Source organism: Ictalurus punctatus, chromosome 12 (genome assembly GCF_001660625.3).
Source record: "Ictalurus punctatus breed USDA103 chromosome 12, Coco_2.0, whole genome shotgun sequence".
Taxonomy (NCBI): Eukaryota; Metazoa; Chordata; class Actinopteri; order Siluriformes; family Ictaluridae; genus Ictalurus; species Ictalurus punctatus.
In genome coordinates, this window is record NC_030427.2 from 33148562 (window position 1) to 33171680 (window position 23119).

The following is a 23119-nucleotide window of genomic DNA, read 5'->3' on the forward strand; positions in this document are numbered from 1 at the left end:
CAGCGAGTACAAAAGAACATGAATATGTATTAGAGAGGCGGGGCTACCACTACTTGTTTTGCTGGAGTTGCATCACAGACGCCTCCAGCTTCTTTTACTGTAGTCTTTAAAAATATTTCAGAAATGTAAATACTCAGGAAAGTGTTTACTAACATATAAAGAGAACATACAACCGATTAAACTGCTTTAGGAATTTTGTGCGTGATAAAATACAGCAATTAACAGTGTTATTCAACAAAAATGACACGATCTGTGATCACTGGAAGATGCCAAGGTAAAATTTAATTTATGGTTAAGTATATCTGTAATGAGGAATGGTACTTCCATTATATTAACATTCCTGCAACTGTAAGAGGATGGACAGCTGAATATGTACAGAATAAAACACTGAAAATGTACAGAAAAAGTTACAGCTTCACCTTCAGAGCTGACACTGGAGACTCCTTCCATACATGCTAAAGACATCTCTCCTTACAGAAAACTACACCATGTTGTCATACTAATAGTGGCGTGTCTGCTGTACAATTCGCAGTGAATGAACTGTTACTTTTGAAATGTTAACATAACATATAACAAGCACATTAATATAAACATGTACTAATGTGAGCTGAACAATCAACAAATGTGGTATAACTGCAGATATAGCAGGTACAACCATATTTCCATAAAAGTTGGGATTTTTTCTAAAATGAAATGAAAGCAAAAATCTGTGATTTGTCAAGTCTCTTGAAACTTTAATGAACTGACAAATGCACAAAGAAAAGATATTCAGTGTTTGCCGTGGGTACTGATGGACCCCATACCATCACAGATGCTGACTTTTGCACCTTTCGCTTATAACAGTCTGGCTGGTCTTTTTTTATCTTTGGCACGGAGAACTCGACGTCCATTTTTCCTGAAAACAAGCTAAAACGTGGACTCATGGATGCAGCGGCGGACTGTGTTAAGTGACAACGGTTTTCCAAAGTACTCCTGAGCCCATGTGGTTATATTTATCACAGAAGCATGATGATTTTTCAGGCAATGCCGACTGAGGGCTCGAAGGTCACGCGCATTCAACAGTGGTTTCCGACCTTGCCCTTTTTACGCAATGAGATTTCTCCGGATTCCCTCAATCTTTTCACAATATTATGCGCTGTAGATGGTGAAATATCCAAATTCTTTGCAATTTTGCCATGTTCTTTTTGAACTGACAATTCTCTCATGAAGTGGTGATCCATGACACATCCTTGCTTGCAAACACTGAGCTTTTAGTGGATGGTCCTTTTATGCCCAATCCTGATACCCTCCCCTGTTACCAATTAACCTGATCCTCCAAAATGGTGTTACCTAAATTTTCTATAAACATTTCAGTCTTATTTTACCTCTATCCCAACTTTTCTTTAAGTGTATTGAAGGCATCAAATTCTCCATCCATCCATCCATCTTCCCATCTATACCGCTTAATCCTTTTCAGGGTCACGGGGAACCTGGAGCCCATCAGCATCAAATTCTAAATTTGTTTATATTTACAAAATACAATTAAGTTGGTCAGTGAACACATTGAATATCTTTTCTTTGTACTTTTGTCAGTTAATTAAAGTTTAAAGAGACTTGACAAATCATAGATTTTTGTTTTTATTGCATTTTAGAAGCAATCCCAGCTCTTATGGAAATGTAGTTGTATTTCCAGCTGAATAACGTGCAGTTTTGCTACACATAGGCTAAATACAGGAATCAGAATGTGCTGTGGGTTAAAAGTGGAGTAATGATAAGCAGACACAATAAAGGTTTTCACAGCATCTGGAATCTTGAGCAAATGTGATCCTTGCACAATATTTCAAATTTGGGGCAAAAGTGGCCTGACTGTAAGCTTTGGTTAACATTCCGCTCTAAGACACAGTGTCATCAGCATGAAATTTCAGATTCAGATGAGTTTATCATCGTATTTCCATTCTGGTATGTGGGTGTGAGGAAAGCATTAAGTATGGCTCAGCACTCATGTACTATCAGGTAGATTAAAACTTTCTATAACACTGTGGTAGCATCTGCTATCTTCTATGCAGTAGTTTGCTGGGTGGTTGGGTGCACAGAGAGGGAGAGGAAATGCCTCAACAAACTGGTCAAGAGGGCTAGCTCTGTCCTGGTCTACCCTCTGGACAGCGAAGAGGTGGTGGGGGAGAGGAGGATGTTCGCTAAGATGGCGTCTATCAGGAACAATTCCTCTCACCCCCTGTATGAGGTTCTGGGGTCCCTGAGCAGCTCCTTCAGCAGCAGACTGCTGCACCCTCAGTGCAAGAAAGAGCGCGACCGCAGGTCCTTCATCCCTACAGCAGTCAGACTCTTTAATGCAACAACAACATAATGTAGCACTGCTGTTTTTTTTGCATCAGCAACCCACACATTATTATTTGTTGTTCAGCCCTCTATTAATAATCCATTTATCCACTCATGTATATAAACAAGGTGTTACACATCTGCACATATTCAAATTATACACATACATTGAGGTGTCCATAGTGTACATATTACCATTATTATTTTTTACTAATTGAATTCTTATTTTTCTATTCCTATTGTGTGTGTGTGTGTGTGTGTGTGTATATATATATATATATATATATATATATATATATATATATATATATATATATATATATATATATACTTTATTTCAATTCTATTCCTATTTAATGTGTATTCTTTTTTTTGTGGGATCAATAAAGGTTATCTTGTCTTATCTTATAATTGTGTAACATGACGTAGTTTACAGTAGCAGTGGTCAAAGATGAAAGTGGTGAAAGTGTAACTACAATAAAATAATAAAACTTTATTTCCATGCTTTATTGTAAGACACTTCGTTATGAGCACTTAATTTAAACAAAGCAAGTTTTCATTCACTTTGGATTTAATGCAACTTCATGGTTCAAATCATGAGGAAAAAAATGTGTAATAGCTTAATATTCTGGTGAATATGAAAATGCTGTTTTGATGCGTATAATCATCAGAACTACAGAAACTAATATATTCTGGAAAAACTAAATTAATTAATTGAGTTTAATTGTGTTTAAGAAGTGCAGAAGATTTTTAACTCATCAAATATATATGTATATATATAAAAAGATTAGATCTTGATTAATGGAGCTAATAAAGGTTAAGTTAGTTAGTTCATACAACTTCATACATAATTCATGTGCAAAATAAAAGGCCTGTCTGAGAACTGATAAAACACGGTGCATGTTAGTGAGTCAATTTGTTCTGAGGGCTCACGTGCTAGCTGTATGTATCACCATATACTGCACACAACACCGTTATCACGATCAATACATTTTCATTTCCAGCATTTTTGGACAGAGAATTGATTCTCAAGGTTAAGTCTCAAGGTTTCTCCAGTTTAAGATGAGAACAGTTGTCTTCTAAGTTTCAAGTTTCTTCTGAAGGAGCATCATGCATGTTCTTCTTGGAGAAGGTAATACTCTGTGTTCAGCAGACAGGACTGAGCATGTCAAAGCTTTAGTGGATGGCAAACTCTTTCAGCCAGTGAATGTTATTTACTAGCTTAGGTTAGTTATTATGCTAACGATGTATGCTGGATAGCTACAAAAGCCAAACTCTAAAAATCCAGACTGTATGTTTATTTGAGCCAAGAAGATAGCAGCTGGCGATGTCATATGATGATACTACAGAAATGAAAGCTTAGGATAGTACTGCAATATAGCACTTTAACATGCCTAGTTATCACTGCCACTTATTTTATTCCAGTATATCTCATAGGACTTTCTCTCTGTGCATCCAGTCGCCGAGCGAACTTGCTCCTTCACCACTTTCACTGCCAGTCCTCCAGCCATCGCAACTCCAGCTGCGACTCTTCCGAGCTCCGTCACTGCTGTTAAAATGCATCCGCGTGTTCCTGCTGCACCTGTTAGACCACTGCTAGTTGCTATACCCTCCACTAAAGCACCCCCTAGTGCCTGTGGTGCAGCTACAGCTCCAGCACTAGCAATGCTAACTGCTTCAGCTCCGGTTATCGCAGCACCACCCTCAAGTCCCATTCCCACAAGTCCTGCACCCACCCCCAATGCTCCACCCACCACTGCAGCCCCACCCACCACTGTGACCCCCATCAGACCTACCTGCTTCAGAGTGTCTAGTGCTGCCTCTCCAGGTGCTGCTGCTTCTGCTCCAACTAATACCCCATTAGCCCCTCCGAACACACCTCCCATTGCTGTCCCTACAGCTACAGCTGTTTTTCCAGCCACACCTGCAGTGATACCCACCGAAGTACCCACCACAGAAGCTCCTGCTGCCAAAGCAAAAGGGGCAACAGCACCGCAAACTGCCCCCACTGCAAATCCTGTAGCTCCAGCTGCCACTAACACTTTTACCTTCTCTAGAACCTTTGGCGAGAGTGCTGCTTCAGTACGGAACGATTTTAGCTCATGCCTTCCTCTTCTCCACTCTCTTTCTTTCCATTTCTGCCATCCTTCCTTCAGCAACCACCACCTCTCAACTGATCTCTCCTCTACCCACATCTCCACTGCTCTCTCACAATCCTTCCTCCTCCGCTTGGCTAACACCAAGGCCCCCTCCATGTTTGCCTCCCCCAGGCTCATCAGCCTTTCCTGTTCCTCACGGATAGCAAGCTCTGCCTCCTGAAATGTTGCGCTGGTGTAGTACTGCCCTCCATTCTCTTCCACCATCTTCTCCACTTTTCTGAGCAGTTCCTTCACCTGTAGAGAGATGGGGAAACTAAGCCACTAGGGGGCAGTTTGATATACAACCAGAATAATATATAGGATCGAACAGGAATTAAAGAAATGTGACTGAACACAGCGTTGAACTCGTGTCTGATTTAATAAATAACAGTAAATGTTTAATAACAGCAAAGTCTTCTATATCACCTGCTTCCTGTTCTCCAAGTTTCTGTTGTTCAAGACATGGTATCTTCTTCCACAAGTTTCCAGTAAAGATCTCATTGCTTTTGGAGCATCCTGACCCAGAAACAACTCCAAATCACCACCACTTTCTTCCAAATCATCCCCACGGGTAAATACGACCACCGTGTGGTGCTGTAGAGCAGACTCCCCAAATATTCGCAGCATATCCTGAGCAGCTCGATCTTCATCTTCCGTGTAGCGTCCCAGCTGAATGACCAGCAGAAAGGCATGAGGACCGGGTGCACTCAGCGCCACACATTTGGCGATCTCTGTGTGAACCTCACTAGGATCTGATCGAGTGTCTCCAAATCCTGGCATGTCCACCACCAACACCTTAGTGCTTTTATCCACCTCATCCTCAGATAACTCAGCATGTCCCTGCTCACACACCTGCGTCACTGAGCTTGCTCTCAGCTCAGACAGGAAATGACGTCGTCCGAGAATATTGTTTCCTGTAGCGCTCTTTCCTGAGCCTGTCCGACCAATGAGCACGAGTCTGAGTTCATGTTCATCACTGCTGTTCTCCTCACTCCTCTTTCCACCGTTCTTCTCTGGAAAACAATGAAAAGTTACACTGTTTAGTTCATTATATTGTATATTAGATTACTGAAACCGTGAAAATACAGCAAGAACTTTGTATTTTGTAGAAACCAAGTCCATTCCACTTTGACTAACATGTAAAATTTATACTCTGCCTGTTTTAATTATTATTTTAAAATATTATATAAATCAGGTTTATATATCTCCTTCCTAATTTCAGAAAATATGTGATATATAAGGTAATATAACTGACTTTGTGACTTTCACAGGTCTGAGCTGAAGATTAAGTTAACCCGAAGCTATCTTGATAACCCAGAATTAAACCCCACATCTTTTTTTTTATTTTTTAGACATTTTCCCCGCTTTTATTTTCGTTCCCGCCTATATTCTGACAAGCCCCGCCTACCGCGACGCTAGGATTGGTTACTCACAACCAATCCGTCTGTCAGACAGCTGCGTTAGCCAATCACAGAGCAGAAATCTAGCCCTGTCAGAATCCGAGTGGGAGAAAATTACAGATATTTTAAAACGGTCGAACAAAAAAAAAAAACATTTTTATCAGACACATATACAACGCAAAGCATAAATATCTAAATATATCTATATGTATGAGGTTAATCTCAAATAAAACCTCTTGTTTACACAGGTAACAGCTTCTTTTTATCAGCAAAACCACTCATTTCTCAAAACTAACAGAACAGCGTTATCTCCGTCACTGTAAACCTTTAAAAGTTAAAATAATAATCATTTTCTGAGGTACAAGCGTTTATACCTGATCCACAGATGTTGGACATGATTCCTTCACCTTCCTCCGTCCTGAAGATCCAGCTCCGTTAGCCACATTAGCATTGTGTGTGTTTACAACGTCAACGCGCGCGTGCGCTCCTGTAACCATGACTGGGCTCTGACCGCCATCTTGTGGTGTGTTTGTTTCAGCTAAAATCACCTCCTGGTCCATATTCAACAGCGAGATAAAGAAAACGAGATACACAAGCAGCAAGCGTAATAACTTTTCCTAGAATTATCTGAAGGAGTTTTTACACGTGGTTCTGTTTAAATTAACCACCCTCAGTCCTGTTAAAGAGGAGCTATCTGTACAACACCCCAGTGCTTCTGGTGTTCACACTACAAGTGGACTTTTTCAATACAAGTTCTCTTTCTGGACATTTTAACATTGATGAGATCTCAGACCACTGATGAAAAAACAAGAACAAACAAACAGAAAACAATAGAAACCCTAATGGAATTTGTAATGGTTATAATGGGGATCGTATTGGTTTTAAAGGAAACTGTCATGGTCCTATAGAATAATTTCTATGATATAAATGTGTTTATTATGTAATCCACCAGTTCCAATCAGAAGTTTAAAATAATCAGAGTGATAAGAAATGTTTTAATCCATCAAAGGTCTAATAACCCAGCTAACAGGGGGCGTCCCCCGGACGTTGAACGTCCACTTAGGTCCGCATTTGGTCCGGTTTATAACGTTCGCTGGCAGAGAAAGCCATGCATTTAACCATAAGGAATGTGGTTATTCCTTTAAAACATTCCTTAAATTAATTCTGATAATGGATTTTATGGATTTATTTATTTATTTATTTATTTATTTTTTTGCGGATTCACATTACTATGGTTTTAGTGCAAATAAACAATAGTAAAAATAGAAAACAAAAACATGCATATTTGTGGTTGCTAAGGTTTTACTAATAAAAATAATTAATAGCAAATATGGAACAATTATTTTTAAAATATTGGTTTAGAAACTACTCAGTATTCAGTAAAACATGGCCTTTATATTGATCCATTACTAATTATATTACAAAGATCCTACTAAACCTGTTTATATTTGTATTATAATTCTATTGTATTTAAAATGAATAAAGATCTGACACCTTGTACTGACATTTAAATACTGTCAATTTCCCACGTGCTTCATAATCTAAATCACAGTGCACATATTCATGCATTAATGAAACAATCCACCATTGTGCAGTTATATATTATCTGATTAAAAACTGTAATTAATATGACACAATGTTTATAAGTAGCAGAGTCTTTGCATACTCCCATATATGAAGTACTGTGAAATAAATCATTGTCATGTAGCAAATACCCCCACAAGCACATTAAATCAAGGAAAAACAAACTGAAATGCACAAATGGAAAACTTTTATCATTGCTAAGTGTTCAAAACATAAGCAAGGAAGCAGAAATGCAGAATGACAGCTGCTGAATCAGATGCAAGCGATGACCTCCAAACCACAAGTGAAAGAAAGGCCAAAAAGCATGGAAACGAGTCCAATGCTGAAACTGCTGAAAAAGAAAAATGAAAGAGATACAGGTTTACATGCATCCTCATGTTAAACTTGGGCTACATCACATTCTACACCCACCATTTAAACTGACACACTGTTGGTCAGGCTGCAACATGAGGTGATTTATTTATTTTTAACCAAAATACTCATCATAATTATAAAGAATAACAGTTTCATGCATAATAATGGATGCAAATATAATATTCCCATCAAAATATTTTCAGAATAATCTGTAAGACCAAATTTGTTATCTTCTCAGAAAAGGATAAAGATATAATAATACAAGCTTGATAAAATGTAAACAAATGAGACTATAAATATGGACAAAACTACAAACATATAACCGAATATTCTCACTACAGTCACAGAAAAGGGTTGCAGTGTTTATGATGTGAAAGCACAATTAAAGAACAGTTGTCCAGATAATTAAACTTCTCTCTTCAACACGCAACACACCCCATCATAACACACCGCTTCACTGATGGTTACAACGATTAACACCAGTTACTAGCATAAAAATATAACAATACAGAAACATAAATTCTATTTAAAGATATTTATTTGAAGTAGGATGTAGGATGTTGTGGGTTTTAACACATAGAGAAATGCATGAACTCCTGGAGAAGATAATGTCATGCTCTTGTCCATCTCACTGACAAGATCTTCATGTGTTGAATGGAAAAAATCTGAAGCTTCTACAACAGTCACTCTCCTGTCTGCAATCACAGCAGTCTCCTTCTGACATCGTCTGGTAACTGATGAAGAACCAGAACCTACAGTGAATCTGCTCGTGCCTAGAATGGTGTTTCCCACAGCACTTTTTCCAACTCCAGTTTTTCCGATTAAGGCGATCCGAGCTTCTCTGAAGTTAGACATGACTGCAGTCTGTGAAAATGGACAACATGGTTTCTCATTAGGGTGAATTCAGGTACCAAAACTTATGTGACTGCAGCCTTACAGAAACAATATAACTTAATCAGTGTGACATCATATAAGGGGGTGTGGTCACCATCAAACAGGAAGCTGACCCCAATAATATTGATGTAGGAAAAATGACATGTGCTTTGGCTATTTTTTTTATACTTAATTTTTTTTAATATCATGACCAGGGGTGTAAGCCAGCCTGGGCTTTAAGAGCTGTAGCCCCAAAGATTTTTTTCCTTAGCCCTGAATAATTCTCCACTTGGAGCAGTTTGTCACTACGTAACTGAACGTCAGTGAAAGAAGACGTCTGTAATTTTATATCTGCAGTGAATGGAGGTGAGACCAGACAGGCTTTACAGGGAAATATGTGGAAACACTGGTGTCTTATTGGCTGACAGTCTCTCAATTCTGCCCAACGCTAGCTCAGTCACTGTGAGGAAAATGGACATAGGCCGAGCTGAAACAGAAACATCCTCTGATGCTGAGCAGGAAAACAAGACGTGTAAATGTGTATATGAGTTCCAGTTTATGTGAAAATGATATGATCAGAGCAGAAGGAAAGATAATGTACTGTGCGTGGCACTTTAGCAGATAAACACGTACAGTGATAGCTTAGCGGTGTCTCCTCTGTGCTAGTGACACCAAACTAGCCTAGTTAAAAAAAGTTTTATATTTTATCGGTCTGGTCGTACTTCAGTCAGTAAGTTTACATGGACAATAATAATGCAATATTAACCTGATTAAGACCATACTCTGATTAAGAAACTAGCATATAAACAGCAATTTCTAATTACCTTAATCTTATTAAACTCATACTCAAAGTAAACACAAATCAAATTAAGACAGGTCGAGTACTCCTGTTTTAGTCACATTATCAACGTGTATTACAGACATGTACACATGTAGAGAGCATGGTGGTGTCCCAAACCGCATACTTACCTATTATAGGACTATAGTAGGAGAAATACATGTATCTCGGCTACTGTATAGTAGGTAAGTACGCGGTTTGGGATGCAGCCCACGGGTTTAAGCAGTCGTCTATGCGCACGTATAGCATGGCAAATAATTAACTGCACTGGAAGCGTTCGTAAAAAAAATAAAAACACCCAAAACTGTATACGGTTCCATAACGAAGACCTGTATGTTGATGGGTGAAATTCTGGAGGGATGTCAGATGGCGGTGAAGCAATGACGCGGGCTGTTAATCTAATTATGATCTATAACATGTAAAACGGGTACATGACATGAGTATTATAAAAGCGACTCATGTAAACACCTTAATCACATTATCTTAATCAGAGTAAGGTCAATAATTGGATTACTGCTGTCCATGTAAACGTAGTCAGTGACCCACCTAAGGGTCACTAAGGCAAGTTTTATAATAAATGCAACTCCACCGTGGAAGTCCCTCTGTTTTCCTGCACTGCTGTGTATGTCCTTCTGCCTCCCTGCTCCGTTATGGAGGCCGCTCAGCCTCCTAGTTTTGCTGGGGACATTTTGCCCAGGGGGCCGGGACCACCAGATGAAGGGCGTGTATTTTTGGGCGCTCCGGGAGAAGTGCCCTTGCGGGGGGCACTTCATCACATCAGCCACTGCATCACATGTCACATGACACCTGCACCTGATTCACGTTTCTGTTGATGAGCACACTTTTGTATATAGACATTGTCTGCACTGTTTCCCTGTCTTTCGTTGTCTTAGACTTCTGTCTTATGTCATGGTGCTTTGTTTCATGCCACAGTGTTATGCCAAGTTGTCTTCGAGTCTTTGTTTTATTGTACGTTTATTTAATAAATGTTATAATCTGCGTTTGCTTCCGAAACCATCCTTGAATCGTGACAATATTAACTGAGCTCCAACAGCATTACAGCAGATCTCTGAAGTGCATGAGATCATCCAACTGAGCACACTCATCATTAACTGACGTCTGTTTGAGGTGACGCGAGAGAGAGAGAGAGAGAGAGAGAGAGAGAGAGAGAGAGAGAGAGAGAGAGAGAGAGAGAGATATTCCATTCGACTTGCTCTCTCCTCACATCTCATCACTACATTCTTCCCTCACATCCTAAAGGGGGTGGAGCTAAGACACAAGGAAACGAGGGTGCAATAAGAAATGAGCCCCCACTGCTTTTCACTGACTGCCTGTGTTAGGGTGTTTTCACATACTCAGTGTTTAGTCTGTGTGAATGGAACCCTGTGTGTTTCTCTCAGATATTTTTCTATAGATGTGAGCTGATAAACTGAGGCAGAGGTCTGTGGTCTTGTGGTCTAGAGATTTGGACTATCCATCCATCCATCCATCTTCTACCGCTTACTCCTTCTCAGGGTCTCGGGGAACCTGGAGTCTATCCCAGGGAGCATGGGGCACAAGGCGGGGTACACCCTGGACAGGGTGCCAGTCCATCGCAGGGCACACACACATACACACTCACACACCCATTCATACACTACGGACACTTTAGACACGCCAGATTTGGACTAATGAACAGAAAAAAGTAAATAACAGTTTTGTTTTCAAAGTGAAACACAAAATGTTTACAGTAGTCATGTCTATAATTATGTAGTAATAAAGTGTTGCTCAGGGTTCTCTCCTTGTGCTCACGGGATTTTATGATTTGTATGTGCACTTATTTAAATGATATTACCTTTTCTTCCGTGCTCGTATTTCTGACCAATGACTGAAGGAGTTGTACGCATGCGCGTTCAGCCCACGCCGTTTGGAAGCCTCTCGCATGTGTTCGTTTCCTCAAAAGAGAAAGTTTTAACTGTAAAATTAACACAGCTTTTAACGCGGAACATGTCGAGTCCAGGTACAGACAGTACACTTAAGTTAGTTTTAAACACACACCAGCAGTTCTGCTTGTTTAAATGTCAGAATGTTGTTTAAATGTTTTGTTCTTGGTTTACTTTCGGTTTCAGTGCTACGACTGCGTCAGGAACACAAGCATCAGGTCATCATGACCATAATAAGTCTAATGCATATGATTGTTTATTTTAATTCATATCTATTATCTTATTATTTCTAGAGAGGAAGGACGAGGGTGAAGAGGAGAAACCATTAGGAAGAGCTAGTCCTGATCTACACCGTCCAAATTGTAGGACACGCACACAAATCTCCCAAATTAAAAAATAACATGGAAAGTATACAGATCATGATTAATAACAATGGTTTAAGCCATGGCCATGGTCGTGCTGAGACTGTATTATGTGGCTGAATAAAAGCATTTATACATGAGAATATTTGAATCATCTAAAATGTACTCTATTTATGAAAAGTTAATTCAATTTTACTTTTTGTGAAAAATAATTTCAGAGTTAACTATCTTAATAAGAGAACAATCTATTTAAAAACATTAAAAAATAAATAAAATAAAACATTTTCCCATTTTCATTTCAAAATGAAAATAAAAGGAGAGTAATACATAGATCTTCCAAATAGGATTTATTTTAGTAAATAAACGATGACAACAAATGTGCCTTTTTTTTCTTTTTTAGCTCCCGAACCTCCAGGCAGTTCATTGTGTTTGTGTGACTGATTTTAACTGATTATATGACTTCTTCGTCTCTAATGTCAATAATTCTCAAGTGGGGAGCCATGAGGGAGAAGAGAAGCACCCATCAGGAAGACGAAGTTCTATAGGGGAACATCCAAGCAGTAAGAACACACACACACATTTCCCAAATTAAAAAATCACATGCAAAGTATTACAGAACTTGATTAATAATAATGGTTTAAGCCATGGCCATGGTTGTGCTGAGACTGTATTATGTGGCTGAATAAAAGCATTTGCAATAGTTCACTCCAGACCGTAATTGTGTGGATGGGCCTCGTGTTAGACACACCCCAGACATGCCCCAACGCCCCTTCACTCCACCCCACAGCATGCTCCCAGTGCACCAAATAACTCCTGTGTTATCAGAAATCATGCTGTGCTTCAGAAAGAAAACAAAAATGTAAAGACATGAAAGATAGTAATACTGGCAGTGCTTCTAGATGGAGTATTTAATTTTTGCTGAAGGAATTAAACTTTATGTGGAGTAAGTGATGTAGCTCCTGGACAGGTCTGTAAATGCAGTCTGTACAAAGCTTTGAACTGTTTCAGTGGCCTTCTTTACATAACGAATCCAGCAGAAATTCTTTTCTTATCACTTAGTGAGTCATGTAAGGAGATGCTATGCTATACAGCTATGCTAATAATGCTAATAGTAAGTTCTGCTGAAAATAGCTGAAAACTTATTATCAATAAACAACAGGGCAGCAGAAGCTCTTAACCATCTTCATAAAACACTATGAGTCAAATTTCACTTGTGTCTAGTGCTATAACTGTCGAGTGCTGATTTTACATCTCATGCTGCTGAATGGCTGAGTGAGCAAAAGCTAAATGCTAATTTTGCATAAAGAAATTAAACAAAATTTTAAAATAATTCAGATCAGTTATGAATGTATAATGTGCACATAAGGCTACTTATCAATTTAACATGACAATCACGTTCATTTCTGTACGTGTCCTTAAAATTGAGCTTGAACTCTTGTATTATAATGGAAGCATTGGACAAAGGATTTAAACCTTTGGTTTGTGAAGATTATGTATAAAGATGCAAGATTAATTAATTGATTCATTAAGGAACAAATGAACAAATAAGGCTAGTTGGTTTTCTCATTATCGGAATCAGTCACCATCTCACGCTCCATCATGCATAATGATGAAGGATGAGTGTGTCTAACTTCAATAACTGATAGGAACCTTTTTTCTGGCTGCTCCCTTAAACGAGATGTTGAGAAAAACAGTCAGAGTGACACACAGCTGAGAAATGTAGTTAAGGTAGTCACGTCACTATTTTAGTTAACTACTCCCCAACACTGGAGCATATTATTAAACTTTCTCTACCACATAATTGTAATTTTGACTAAACAATATTCTACTTCACACAGTATCAGGCACTTTCTTTATTACATTAGGACAGCCGTATATATGTATATACTATATATGTATAGTCAACGGAGCATCGGAGCATCGGAGCACAATTTCTCGCAGTATTCTCTGTGCAGGTCATCATGATATTTGAGCGTCAACCCTGTAAGCTTGTTGTTATCTGTGCTTTAGTGTCAGTCTTTATTGGCTAGTTTAATTAAACTGTGAATTGAGTTGGTTCTCAGACTGTTTTGCTTTTTTGATAAGATTATATATGACTGATGGTTTTAATGAATGTATTTTTAAGTGTCTGAAGTGGGGAAGGATGAGCGCTCAGAGCAACAACCGTCAGGAAGACACAGTCCAAGACAAGGTATTTGATGGTTTATCTAATCACCTGAATAGTGTTTTGTAGGTAAACATTTGAAATTGATGCATGCAACACGTTCCAAAAAGTTGGGACAGGAACAATTTAGGACTAATAGTGATGTGAGAAGTTGAAATAAGAAGGTGATGTGAAACAGGTGAAGCGATCGTCTATCATAGTGTATAAGGAGCCTCCAAAGAAGGTCTAGTCCTTCAAGAGTGAGAACGGGTCGAGTCTCACCGATCTGCCAACAGATATGTCAGAGAATAATCCAACACTTTGAGAAGAACATTCCCCAAAGACACATCGGTAGGATTTTGGGCGTTTCACCTTCTACAGTCACAATATAATTAAAGACTCAAGGAATCCGGTCAAATCTCGGTGCATAAAGGACGAGGCCGAAAACCACTTCTGAATGAGCGTGATCTCTGTGATCCCTCAGACGTCATGGTCTTAAAAACCATCATGAGTCTGTAATGGAGATCCTGACATGGGCACGGGAATACTTTGGTAAAGCTTTGTCAGCGACACCATTCGCTGCTGTATCCGCAGATGCAAGTTGAGGCTTTACTATGCAAAGAAGCCATACATCAACACTGTTCAGAAGCTCCGCCCACTTCTCTGGTCTCGGTCTCATCTGAGATGACCAGTAGCACAGTGGAGTCGTGTTTTGTGGTCCAACGAGTCCAACATTTCCAATAGTTTTTGGACATATTCTGGAGCAACATCTTCTGCCATCCAGCGCAGGACAACGCCAAAGCACATTCTGCCCAGATTACAAGCTAAGGCAACGAAGTCCTCGTACAGTTGCTCAGCTGAAAAAATGCATAATGGATGAATGGGGAAAATTCCGCTTGCTAAACTTAACCAACTGGAGTCTTCACTCAGAGTACAAACACTTAAGTGTTATTAAAAGAAAAGGTGATGTTACATAGTGGGAAACAGTCGACTGTCCCAACTTTTTTTGGAGTGTGTTGCAGTCATCAGATTTGAAATGAGTGTATATTTTCAAAAATAAATTTAATTCACAAAGTAAAACATCAAAAAATCTGTTTTCAGTATAGTACAGTGTGAACTGAATTTTCAAACAACTGTTTGTGTGGGTTATTTTTTGTGCATTTTCCATACTGTCCCAACTTTTTCGGAATTGGGGTTGTATTCCTAGCAAAGCCAAATCCCAACATAGGGCCATTTACAGACAACAAACATTTTATTTTCCTCATGCAGCACCACATCTGTGTAGAACCTTCAGCATAAGCAGTTCTGACAGGAGGATCGTGCTGTTGGGGAAAACTGGAGCTGGCAAGAGTGCAACAGGAAACACCATCCTGGGAAAGAACCATTTCCAATCTGACTTCAGTTTTAAATCTGTCACCAAGAAGAGTGAAGTTTGTCAGGGTCGTGTTGCAGACAGTAATGTGCGTGTGATCGATACTCCAGGTCTCTTTGACACATCTGCTGATCCTGATGATATAGCTGAAGAGCTAGGGAGGAGTATCTATTTGTCTGGTCCAGGACCTCATGCTTTCCTCATTGTTCTGCCTGTGAATATGAGGTTTACAAATCAGGAAATTATTGAGCAAATTCAAATGATATTTGGAGAGGAAGTGAGGAAATATACAATGGTTCTCTTTACCCATGGAGACCTGTTAGATGAAGAGAATAAGACTGTAGAGGAACTCATTAAAAAGAACGAGGCTTTAAGTAATCTTGTCCAGCAGTGTGGAGGTGGATATCATGTCTTTAATAATAAAGACCTGAGAAACAGAGAGCAGGCCAGTGAGCTACTGCAGAAGATAGACAGAATGGTGGAGAAGAACGGAGGAACCTGGTACTCCAATGAGATGTTTGAGGAAGCAGCAAGACTCAGACAGGAGGAGGAGGAGAGGGTGAGGAGAGATGAAGTAGAAAGAAAACAAAGAGAGGAAGAAGAAAGACAGAAAGAAATAGAGAATATAAAGAGAGAGACAAGAGTAAGACAGGAAATGAGAGATCTAAAAGTCCAGAAAGATTCATATGCAGAGGGGAGAATTGGTCAAGGCAATAAAGAGAAAATGAAGGGTAGTTTTATGGAAAAGTACTGGAAGCATATTCTTGCAGGTTCAGTTCTCTGTAGTCCTATAGGGATATTTGCCGATGGTGTATCTGCTGCTGCTGCTGGTGGCGGTGGTAGTGGTGCTGCAGCTGCTTCTGCTGCTGTTCGTGGTGCTGCTGCTCCTGTTGCTGCTGCTGCTGTTGGTGATGCTGCTGCTCCTGTTGGTGCTGCTGCTGCTGTTGGTGGTGGTGCTGCTGTTCGTGCTGTTGTTGCTGCTGCTGTTGGTGGCGCTATCACTGCTGGTGTTTGTTATTTGTATGATTCTAGAAAAAAAAAGAATGTAAAAAAAGAGTCATGATTTGAATGTACCCTACAATTTCATAATCCACCTTAAGCACGTATTGAACCATTTATTAACTGAAATCAGATGATTTAATGTAATAGATGTCTTTGGGGTTGCTTATCTGAACTTTTGTATATCTCTTATTAAGTCAGATTTCATATATTTCATATTTTATTTTCTCCAGAGGTACTGAATTCTACAAATCCTGATTAATTCACCAATTACCTGTAAAGTATAAATCCTGTTTACCTGTAATGAAATTTGTTAAAGGGAATATTGTATAATAATAATAATAGTTTTTTGCATTCGTGTTTAAAATCTAGTGACTAGATGTGTTGATGTATTCTACATTACATTTACAGTTCCGTTTATTCCACTGAGCATTAGCAGGATTATGGCCAGTGTTCAGTATAAATGTGTTAATTCATACATTTATTAACTTTTTTATTATATGAAGATTCTGTGTAAGTATAAAATAAAGCAATAATAAAATATTATTGTTAGGAGTAGTACTATAACTCATATACAAATAATTATATATATATATATATATATATATATATATATATATATATATATATATATATATATATATATAACATTTCTTACACCGCAGTGGCCATTTCCTGAAATACTTCATATTTATTGTTTATTTGAGTGGGAATTTATCACAGATGAGTTTATTAATATCTGCTGTGCTCTTAAAAATAGTAATAAGATATTTTATATGTACATTAAAAATTTGTGTGTGTCTGCATTGTGACTGCTGCAGGCTGACACACACTTGTTTTTCGTCACGTTTGTATATATTTGTAATGTTATGGTTGTTCTGTTTATATACAAGCTGTTTACTGAGACACACACACTCCACCCAAAAATACAATGAGGAATCTCACTGTTCCGCTATAATTACTGAATTACACACATTTGACTGCTTCTTCATTATTGTCATGGTGTGTTATTGTGTTTCATTGTTATATGAAAGTATATTTCTGTAAAGCTGCTTTGAGACTAGTGTAAAAAGCGCTATACAAATAAAACTGAATTGAATATTAAATTGAGGTGGCCTTCGTAAGGAATATCACACAACAGGCCGTGCTGTTATACGTTAACAATGCACGCCTGTGAATGAGTGATAGTGAGGTTTGGTGGAGTATATTATTTTCATATAACAGCTTATGCTACAGCAGGAATGCCAATGATTACAATATTTAATTTATACGTGAATGACACGTCACACATTTGAACAACATTTAATGTTGTGGAACATCCAAGAGATCAGTTAGTTCCTGTTCTCATTGAAATTATAGCACAGATAAACAGTCGTTCTTCACCAGCTCCTCTTTCTCTCTTATACAAATATGAGCACACACAGAGAGAGAAAAAGAGAGAGATGTAACAATATTACATCTTACTGAAGATAAAATTAAATAACTAAGGTCCTATAACTAACTTGGAAGTAGAAGTATTTTCTCCTGTCCTGCATTTATGTAGGGTGGATGTTTACAACATGCCTGATGTCCAAACTTTAACTAGAACATAATCATAGCATAATAGAAATACCAGTTAGAGTTTATTCTATGGCTCTTACATCACTTATTGAATTAAGTGAATGTGTTGCGACACATTAATACAGAAAACTACTTCAAACCAGGGCACATTCAACAATCTACAGTGTAATATAGCTAGCTAGTTAAGACTGAAATTAAAATGAAGATTATTAAGATTTCAGCTCATCCATGATCTACTGTCCCTGGAGACGCATGGGCATGCAAGGGAAATGTGCAGACATTAAAGACAGATAGACAAAATAATAGGAGTGTAACAATACACTCCAGTCATGATTCATATTGATTCTTGATACTGGTATCACAAATCAATTCGATTCTCTTTCCAACATGCATAAGGGCTATACAATAATTCCCTTAATCAGATCATATTAAAAGTTTTTTTTAAGGAAGCTAAATGGCATTTGGACCACCATACTCGATACTACTCATAATAAAAGACAATTTAAACATTATTCTTTCATGCTATGTTTAAAAAAAATCACATGGTTTACCAAATGCAGGGTTTGCATTCGTACCTTATGAATGTCGCACTCGTAACACGACGGTTTTTGTGCATTTTGACACACTTGTTATGATCCTGTACCAATTACATACTTCTTTAAGTATACTGATCAAGCGCAGATTAAAAGAAAAATAAAGTTAAGAACAAAGTGGAAAAAAAGCCTAATAATAAAGCTCATTCTACTCCAGTGATAAATAATCATGAGGTATCATTAGTATCCCCATCGCCATTGTCATTACATTAAATTGCCTTCGAGAGAAAAATAAAATAATAACTAAATGATTAGACCCTTATAATAACAACAATAAATAATAAATAACACACGACGACGATAAACAATGCACATGATCAAAAATAGTGAACAGTACTATTTCAAAGAATGCATAATCTTTTACTGATTGTCTGTTTGCTTGGACACAAACTACAGTGAGGTTTGCAGTATATCTGCAGAACTATTAAAAATAAATAAAAATGTAGAGTATTGTTCTACATTCATGTGTGTGGTGTTTTCCAAGAAGACGTAAAAACTTAGTGTTAACTATTATGGACATTCCTGTATTACAAGTCAGAAACAAGACCAATGATATGAATGACTCAGCAAATATCCCAATTAAATGGCCCAAAAGGCTTAACCCAACATTTTTTAGAGTGCATATATTCCGAGACACGCAATTTTTTTCTTAACAGTATCTCACAATTATTCTGAGGTAGTAGCAATCTCGTGTTTAGTCTTTCTACCTGGTTTTGGGCACTAGTAGGAGCACCTGTTCGCCCGGTTGGAACTCCCGAGGCTGCGCGGGACGGTTGTACACCCTTCTCTGTTCTTCCTGGGCGGCTCGCATGTTCTTCTGAACTATCGGGGTTACCCGGTCAATCTGCTCTTGCATCTGCTGCACATAGTCAATGACAGAGCAGAGTGGGGACGGTCGCTCCTCCCATGCTACACCTCACTGTATCTGGGAGTTCTATTCTACGTGGTTCTCCAGCATCGTCAGGAAACACAGACATCACAGCAGAGGAAACTTTGGGATGCCAAACATGTAGACAGGACACAGCAGTCATGATGTTTTTCGCTATGTCACTTCCACAGGACAGAGATGCTCCGTAGTGTCTGGATTCACCGCTCTCACAGATACACATGACTCTGTATACTTCTCCAATGTTTTGGACAGTGTGTCTTTTACTGTCTCTTCATTGTTTTGACGGTAGCATTTCACAACCTGCAAAAAATATTTTTAACATGCAAAATGTAAAAAAAAAAAACCCACCAAACTATATTGGTGCAGAACCTCAGAATTTAACAAACAATTTTCTGTATATAATTTGTTTAAATACAAATCATGCTTCACTAACCAGTTCTAGAAAGTAGGAGAAAGGAGTCCGTAGAGGCACGTGGGTTCGGTAAATGGCGTGTGCGTGTGTGTGGAATGTTGCCGTCTCCGAGTGCTGGTCTTCGGATGCTGGACCTTCAGGCTATGGTGGTGTTTTTTACTTTTTGGATTTCCTGGAGCAGAGCTGCTTTTAATTTCTCGTACCCTTTGTCCAGAATATCATTAGCGATGACCACGTCAGACTGAGCCGCTTCTTTACTGAACTCCTGTCGATGAGTGCAACCTGGAGTCGCTTCTGTAAACTATCCTCAGACTCGGTCCGTCTCGCCCTTAACCTCTTCTCCAGCACGTCCATGGATGTAGGTTGGATGGAGCCATAGACGGGGTTTAAATTAGTTTTCCTGATGCTCTTCACTCCCTGCATGTCCAATTATGAACAAACTCAGAACCAACTCATGCAAATGTTGGTGATGTCACGTGCAGTGTAGAGACAGAGCAAAAATGAAGCGAAGCAGTGGTGCTGAAAAAAGTAGAAAGAGGGAGGAAAGCAAAATCTTTTATCAAAACCTGTGACGTGATTTTAATGAACAGATTTTGCCTTTGGCATGAAGGCAAGTTGCAGTTCTGCAGGCACTGAGGTCTCTCTCTCTCTCTCCCCTCTCCCTCATACACACAGACATGCTCTTTCAAATATACATTTCCTTATCCACTCTCTCTCTCTCTCTCTCATATGTTTACACCCCTCTTCTCCTCCTCATTCCCTCCTAAAGCTCTGCTGACCTGCTCCAAATGAAACCCTGAATGATGCAGACATGATCATATGTGAGTTTAATGTCACAGGAAGATATTGGGCCATCCAGATGTGGATTCATGTTCAGTGCTACTTTAATTGAATATGATTAAATATTACCACAATAGAGAAAAAAGAAGAATATATATATATATATATATATATATATATATATATATATATATATATATATATATATATATATATATATATATATACACGTTTAATAAAGAACCAAACAAACTACAAAAAAACACTATGACTTGGAGGCAAAACACTGAGGAAAAGACTAAACATAAACCAAAGAACAAAACACAGCGACAGGGACAAAGGCAAAGAAAGACAAACGTAAGAGAAGGAATGCAGTCAAACTGTTGTTGTATACATGAGTGCTCGTTAACAGACATGTGATTCAGGTGCAGGTGGTCATGTGACTATGATGCAGTGGCTGCTGAGAACTATAGTTCAGAGTTCTTTCTCTGATTTCATGACAACTGTATTGTATCCTGTCAATTTACGTTTTAATTTATTTATTCATTTTCATATGATTCATTTTCATATGATTCATTTACATGTGATTCATTTTCATGTGATTCATTTACCTTTTCTCCTCTCTCCTCCCTTCCCTTTCCCAAATATTTCATTGAGAAGAAGAAAAAAAAACAAAAAACAAAAAAACAAACAAACCCCCCCCCCCCCCCCCCCCCCCCGTCGCTGGTTATATAAATATTATAAAACCCAAGAACAGGCACAAAAATTTAAGTGGGAAGTGTCTGTAACTCCATAAAGTATACAATATAGGGATGCCATATATATATATATATATATATATATATATATATATATATATATATATATATATATATATATATATATAAAAATCAATATATAAATATATAAAATAAACAATTAGTATTAATAAATAAATAAATAAATTATTCATCTAAGTTAGGAGCGTATACAACACCTGTCTTTGCATTAGAGTACCAGCAACTATAATATATCTACCGTTCGCATCAGCGATAACGTTAGTGGACGAAAACTGTAACCTTTTGCCAATTAAAATAGCGACCCCTCCTACTTTCTAATTAAAGTTCGACTGGAAGACGTTTCAAATATGTAAAAACTTTAGATCTCTTGACAGGATTACCTCTGACGTTCCAACAAATAGATCTTAAAGGCGTGCCTGTCCCAGCCGGAGTGGGACCCCCCCTCCCCCCCAACACACCCAAAGTCTCCATAAAACAAAGGGAGACAGCAGTGTTTCCCACCAAGAGTTGCCCACAATGTGAAAACAACTCAAAGAGTAAGCTGAATTAACAAACAAAATTACCTAAACAAAAAAAATTCCAGTAAGAGAAAAGTCCCCTACTGACTTCAAATCTGATAAATAGTCTGCGCACTTTAACAAATAATGTCCTTACCTTTTAAAGACTTGTAACTAATAATATAACAGTGTAGCACATAAAGATGAGGAAACAACACTAATAAAATTAAATAAACTCTAACCCGGTCAGAGCATCAAAACCGAGCAGCACACAGCAGGGTCACCGTTCGGGGAGGCGGATTCAGGGGGGGAAGGGGACTCGCTCATGGTGCACACACTAGGTCTCAGTCGTGTCTGAATGCTACCACGGGGTTTTCGTGTTCTTTCCAGAAATCTTAACGTGCCATAAAGTTCAAAGTGCAAATAAGGAAACGAAGTAGAATAAGTCAAAATATATTATATGACCGAAAAGCGCTAATTAATTACAGTTTTAATCGAAATCAGCAGGAGCCTCCGACTTCGCGTCTTACTCCATCGAACTCCGAATTCCAACCGTCAAGAAGAATATTTCAATAAGCTGCTGTCCTACTGAACCATACAGTGATGTGTTTGCTCTTGGTTAGTGGTCATAGTGAAATACTTATTTATTAATATGGTTCTAATATCAAGATTTACTTCATAATATCAATACTAGATAATAAAATAGATTATTACTATTGTTATTATTATTATTATTATTATTATTATTATTATTATTATTATTATTATTATTATTGTTATTATTATTATTATTATTATAGTAGTAGTGTTTTTTTCTTTGGGGGGGGGGGGGGATTAGATGATGATTGATGTTAGTGTTAAACATAAAGTTTATAAAGTTTCAGTCCTGATTGAGGAGATGTACAGCTGAGTGGTGAAGTTCTCCTACACTGCACCCAGATAATGCCCCGTCTAATGAACAATGCTGTCTTGATTGTTTTATATTCTTTGTCACACTGTTCTTCTGTTTCTGTTTATTTTACAAATATGACTTAATATCAGTTCAGTGCTACTTCAAATAAATATGTTTAAATAGAATTTATGTTTCTGTATTGTTATATTTTTATGCTAGTAACTGGTGTTAAAAATCGTCCTAACCATCAGTGAGGCGGTGTGTTATGATGGGGTGTGTTGTGGACCGGGTGTGGAGGTCCGCTCAGGACCTGAAAGTCCAGGGACACTTTTTGGTCCCAGTTCACTCCTGATTATTGTTATTAATGCTGAAAATTTAAATATCCATGTTAAAATACTGAAATGAGGGCCCTCTAA

General features: G+C 38.2%; 2 protein-coding genes across 5 annotated transcripts; one reads left to right on the plus strand and one right to left on the minus strand.

The window, feature by feature from the left end:
* Positions 1–2789: 2789 nt before the first annotated feature.
* On the minus strand, positions 2790–6387 carry LOC108272497 (GTPase IMAP family member 4). The gene is made up of 3 exons (XM_017480931.3): positions 6229–6387; positions 4881–5467; positions 2790–4709 (listed from the first exon to the last, which is right to left on the minus strand). Exons 1-3 carry the CDS (start codon positions 6248–6250, stop codon positions 3711–3713), a joined length of 1608 nt encoding a protein of 535 aa, XP_017336420.1. The 5' UTR covers positions 6251–6387; the 3' UTR covers positions 2790–3710.
* A 5008-nt stretch (positions 6388–11395) lies between these two features.
* On the plus strand, positions 11396–16883 carry LOC108272481 (GTPase IMAP family member 9). Of its 4 annotated transcripts, none has more exons than XM_017480902.3 (5): positions 11396–11502; positions 11719–11787; positions 12279–12347; positions 13913–13978; positions 15200–16883. In XM_017480902.3, the coding sequence occupies exons 1-5, from the start codon at positions 11490–11492 to the stop codon at positions 16363–16365; spliced, it is 1383 nt and encodes a 460-aa protein (XP_017336391.3). In that variant the 5' UTR covers positions 11396–11489; the 3' UTR covers positions 16366–16883. The 4 variants fall into 4 exon arrangements, with proteins under 4 accessions (XP_017336391.3, XP_047014808.2, XP_047014809.2 ...); XM_047158852.2 differs by having other exon boundaries at positions 11399–11502; positions 11612–11787; positions 12188–12347; XM_047158853.2 differs by having other exon boundaries at positions 11399–11502; positions 11612–11787.
* The last annotated feature ends 6236 nt before the right edge of the window (positions 16884–23119 follow it).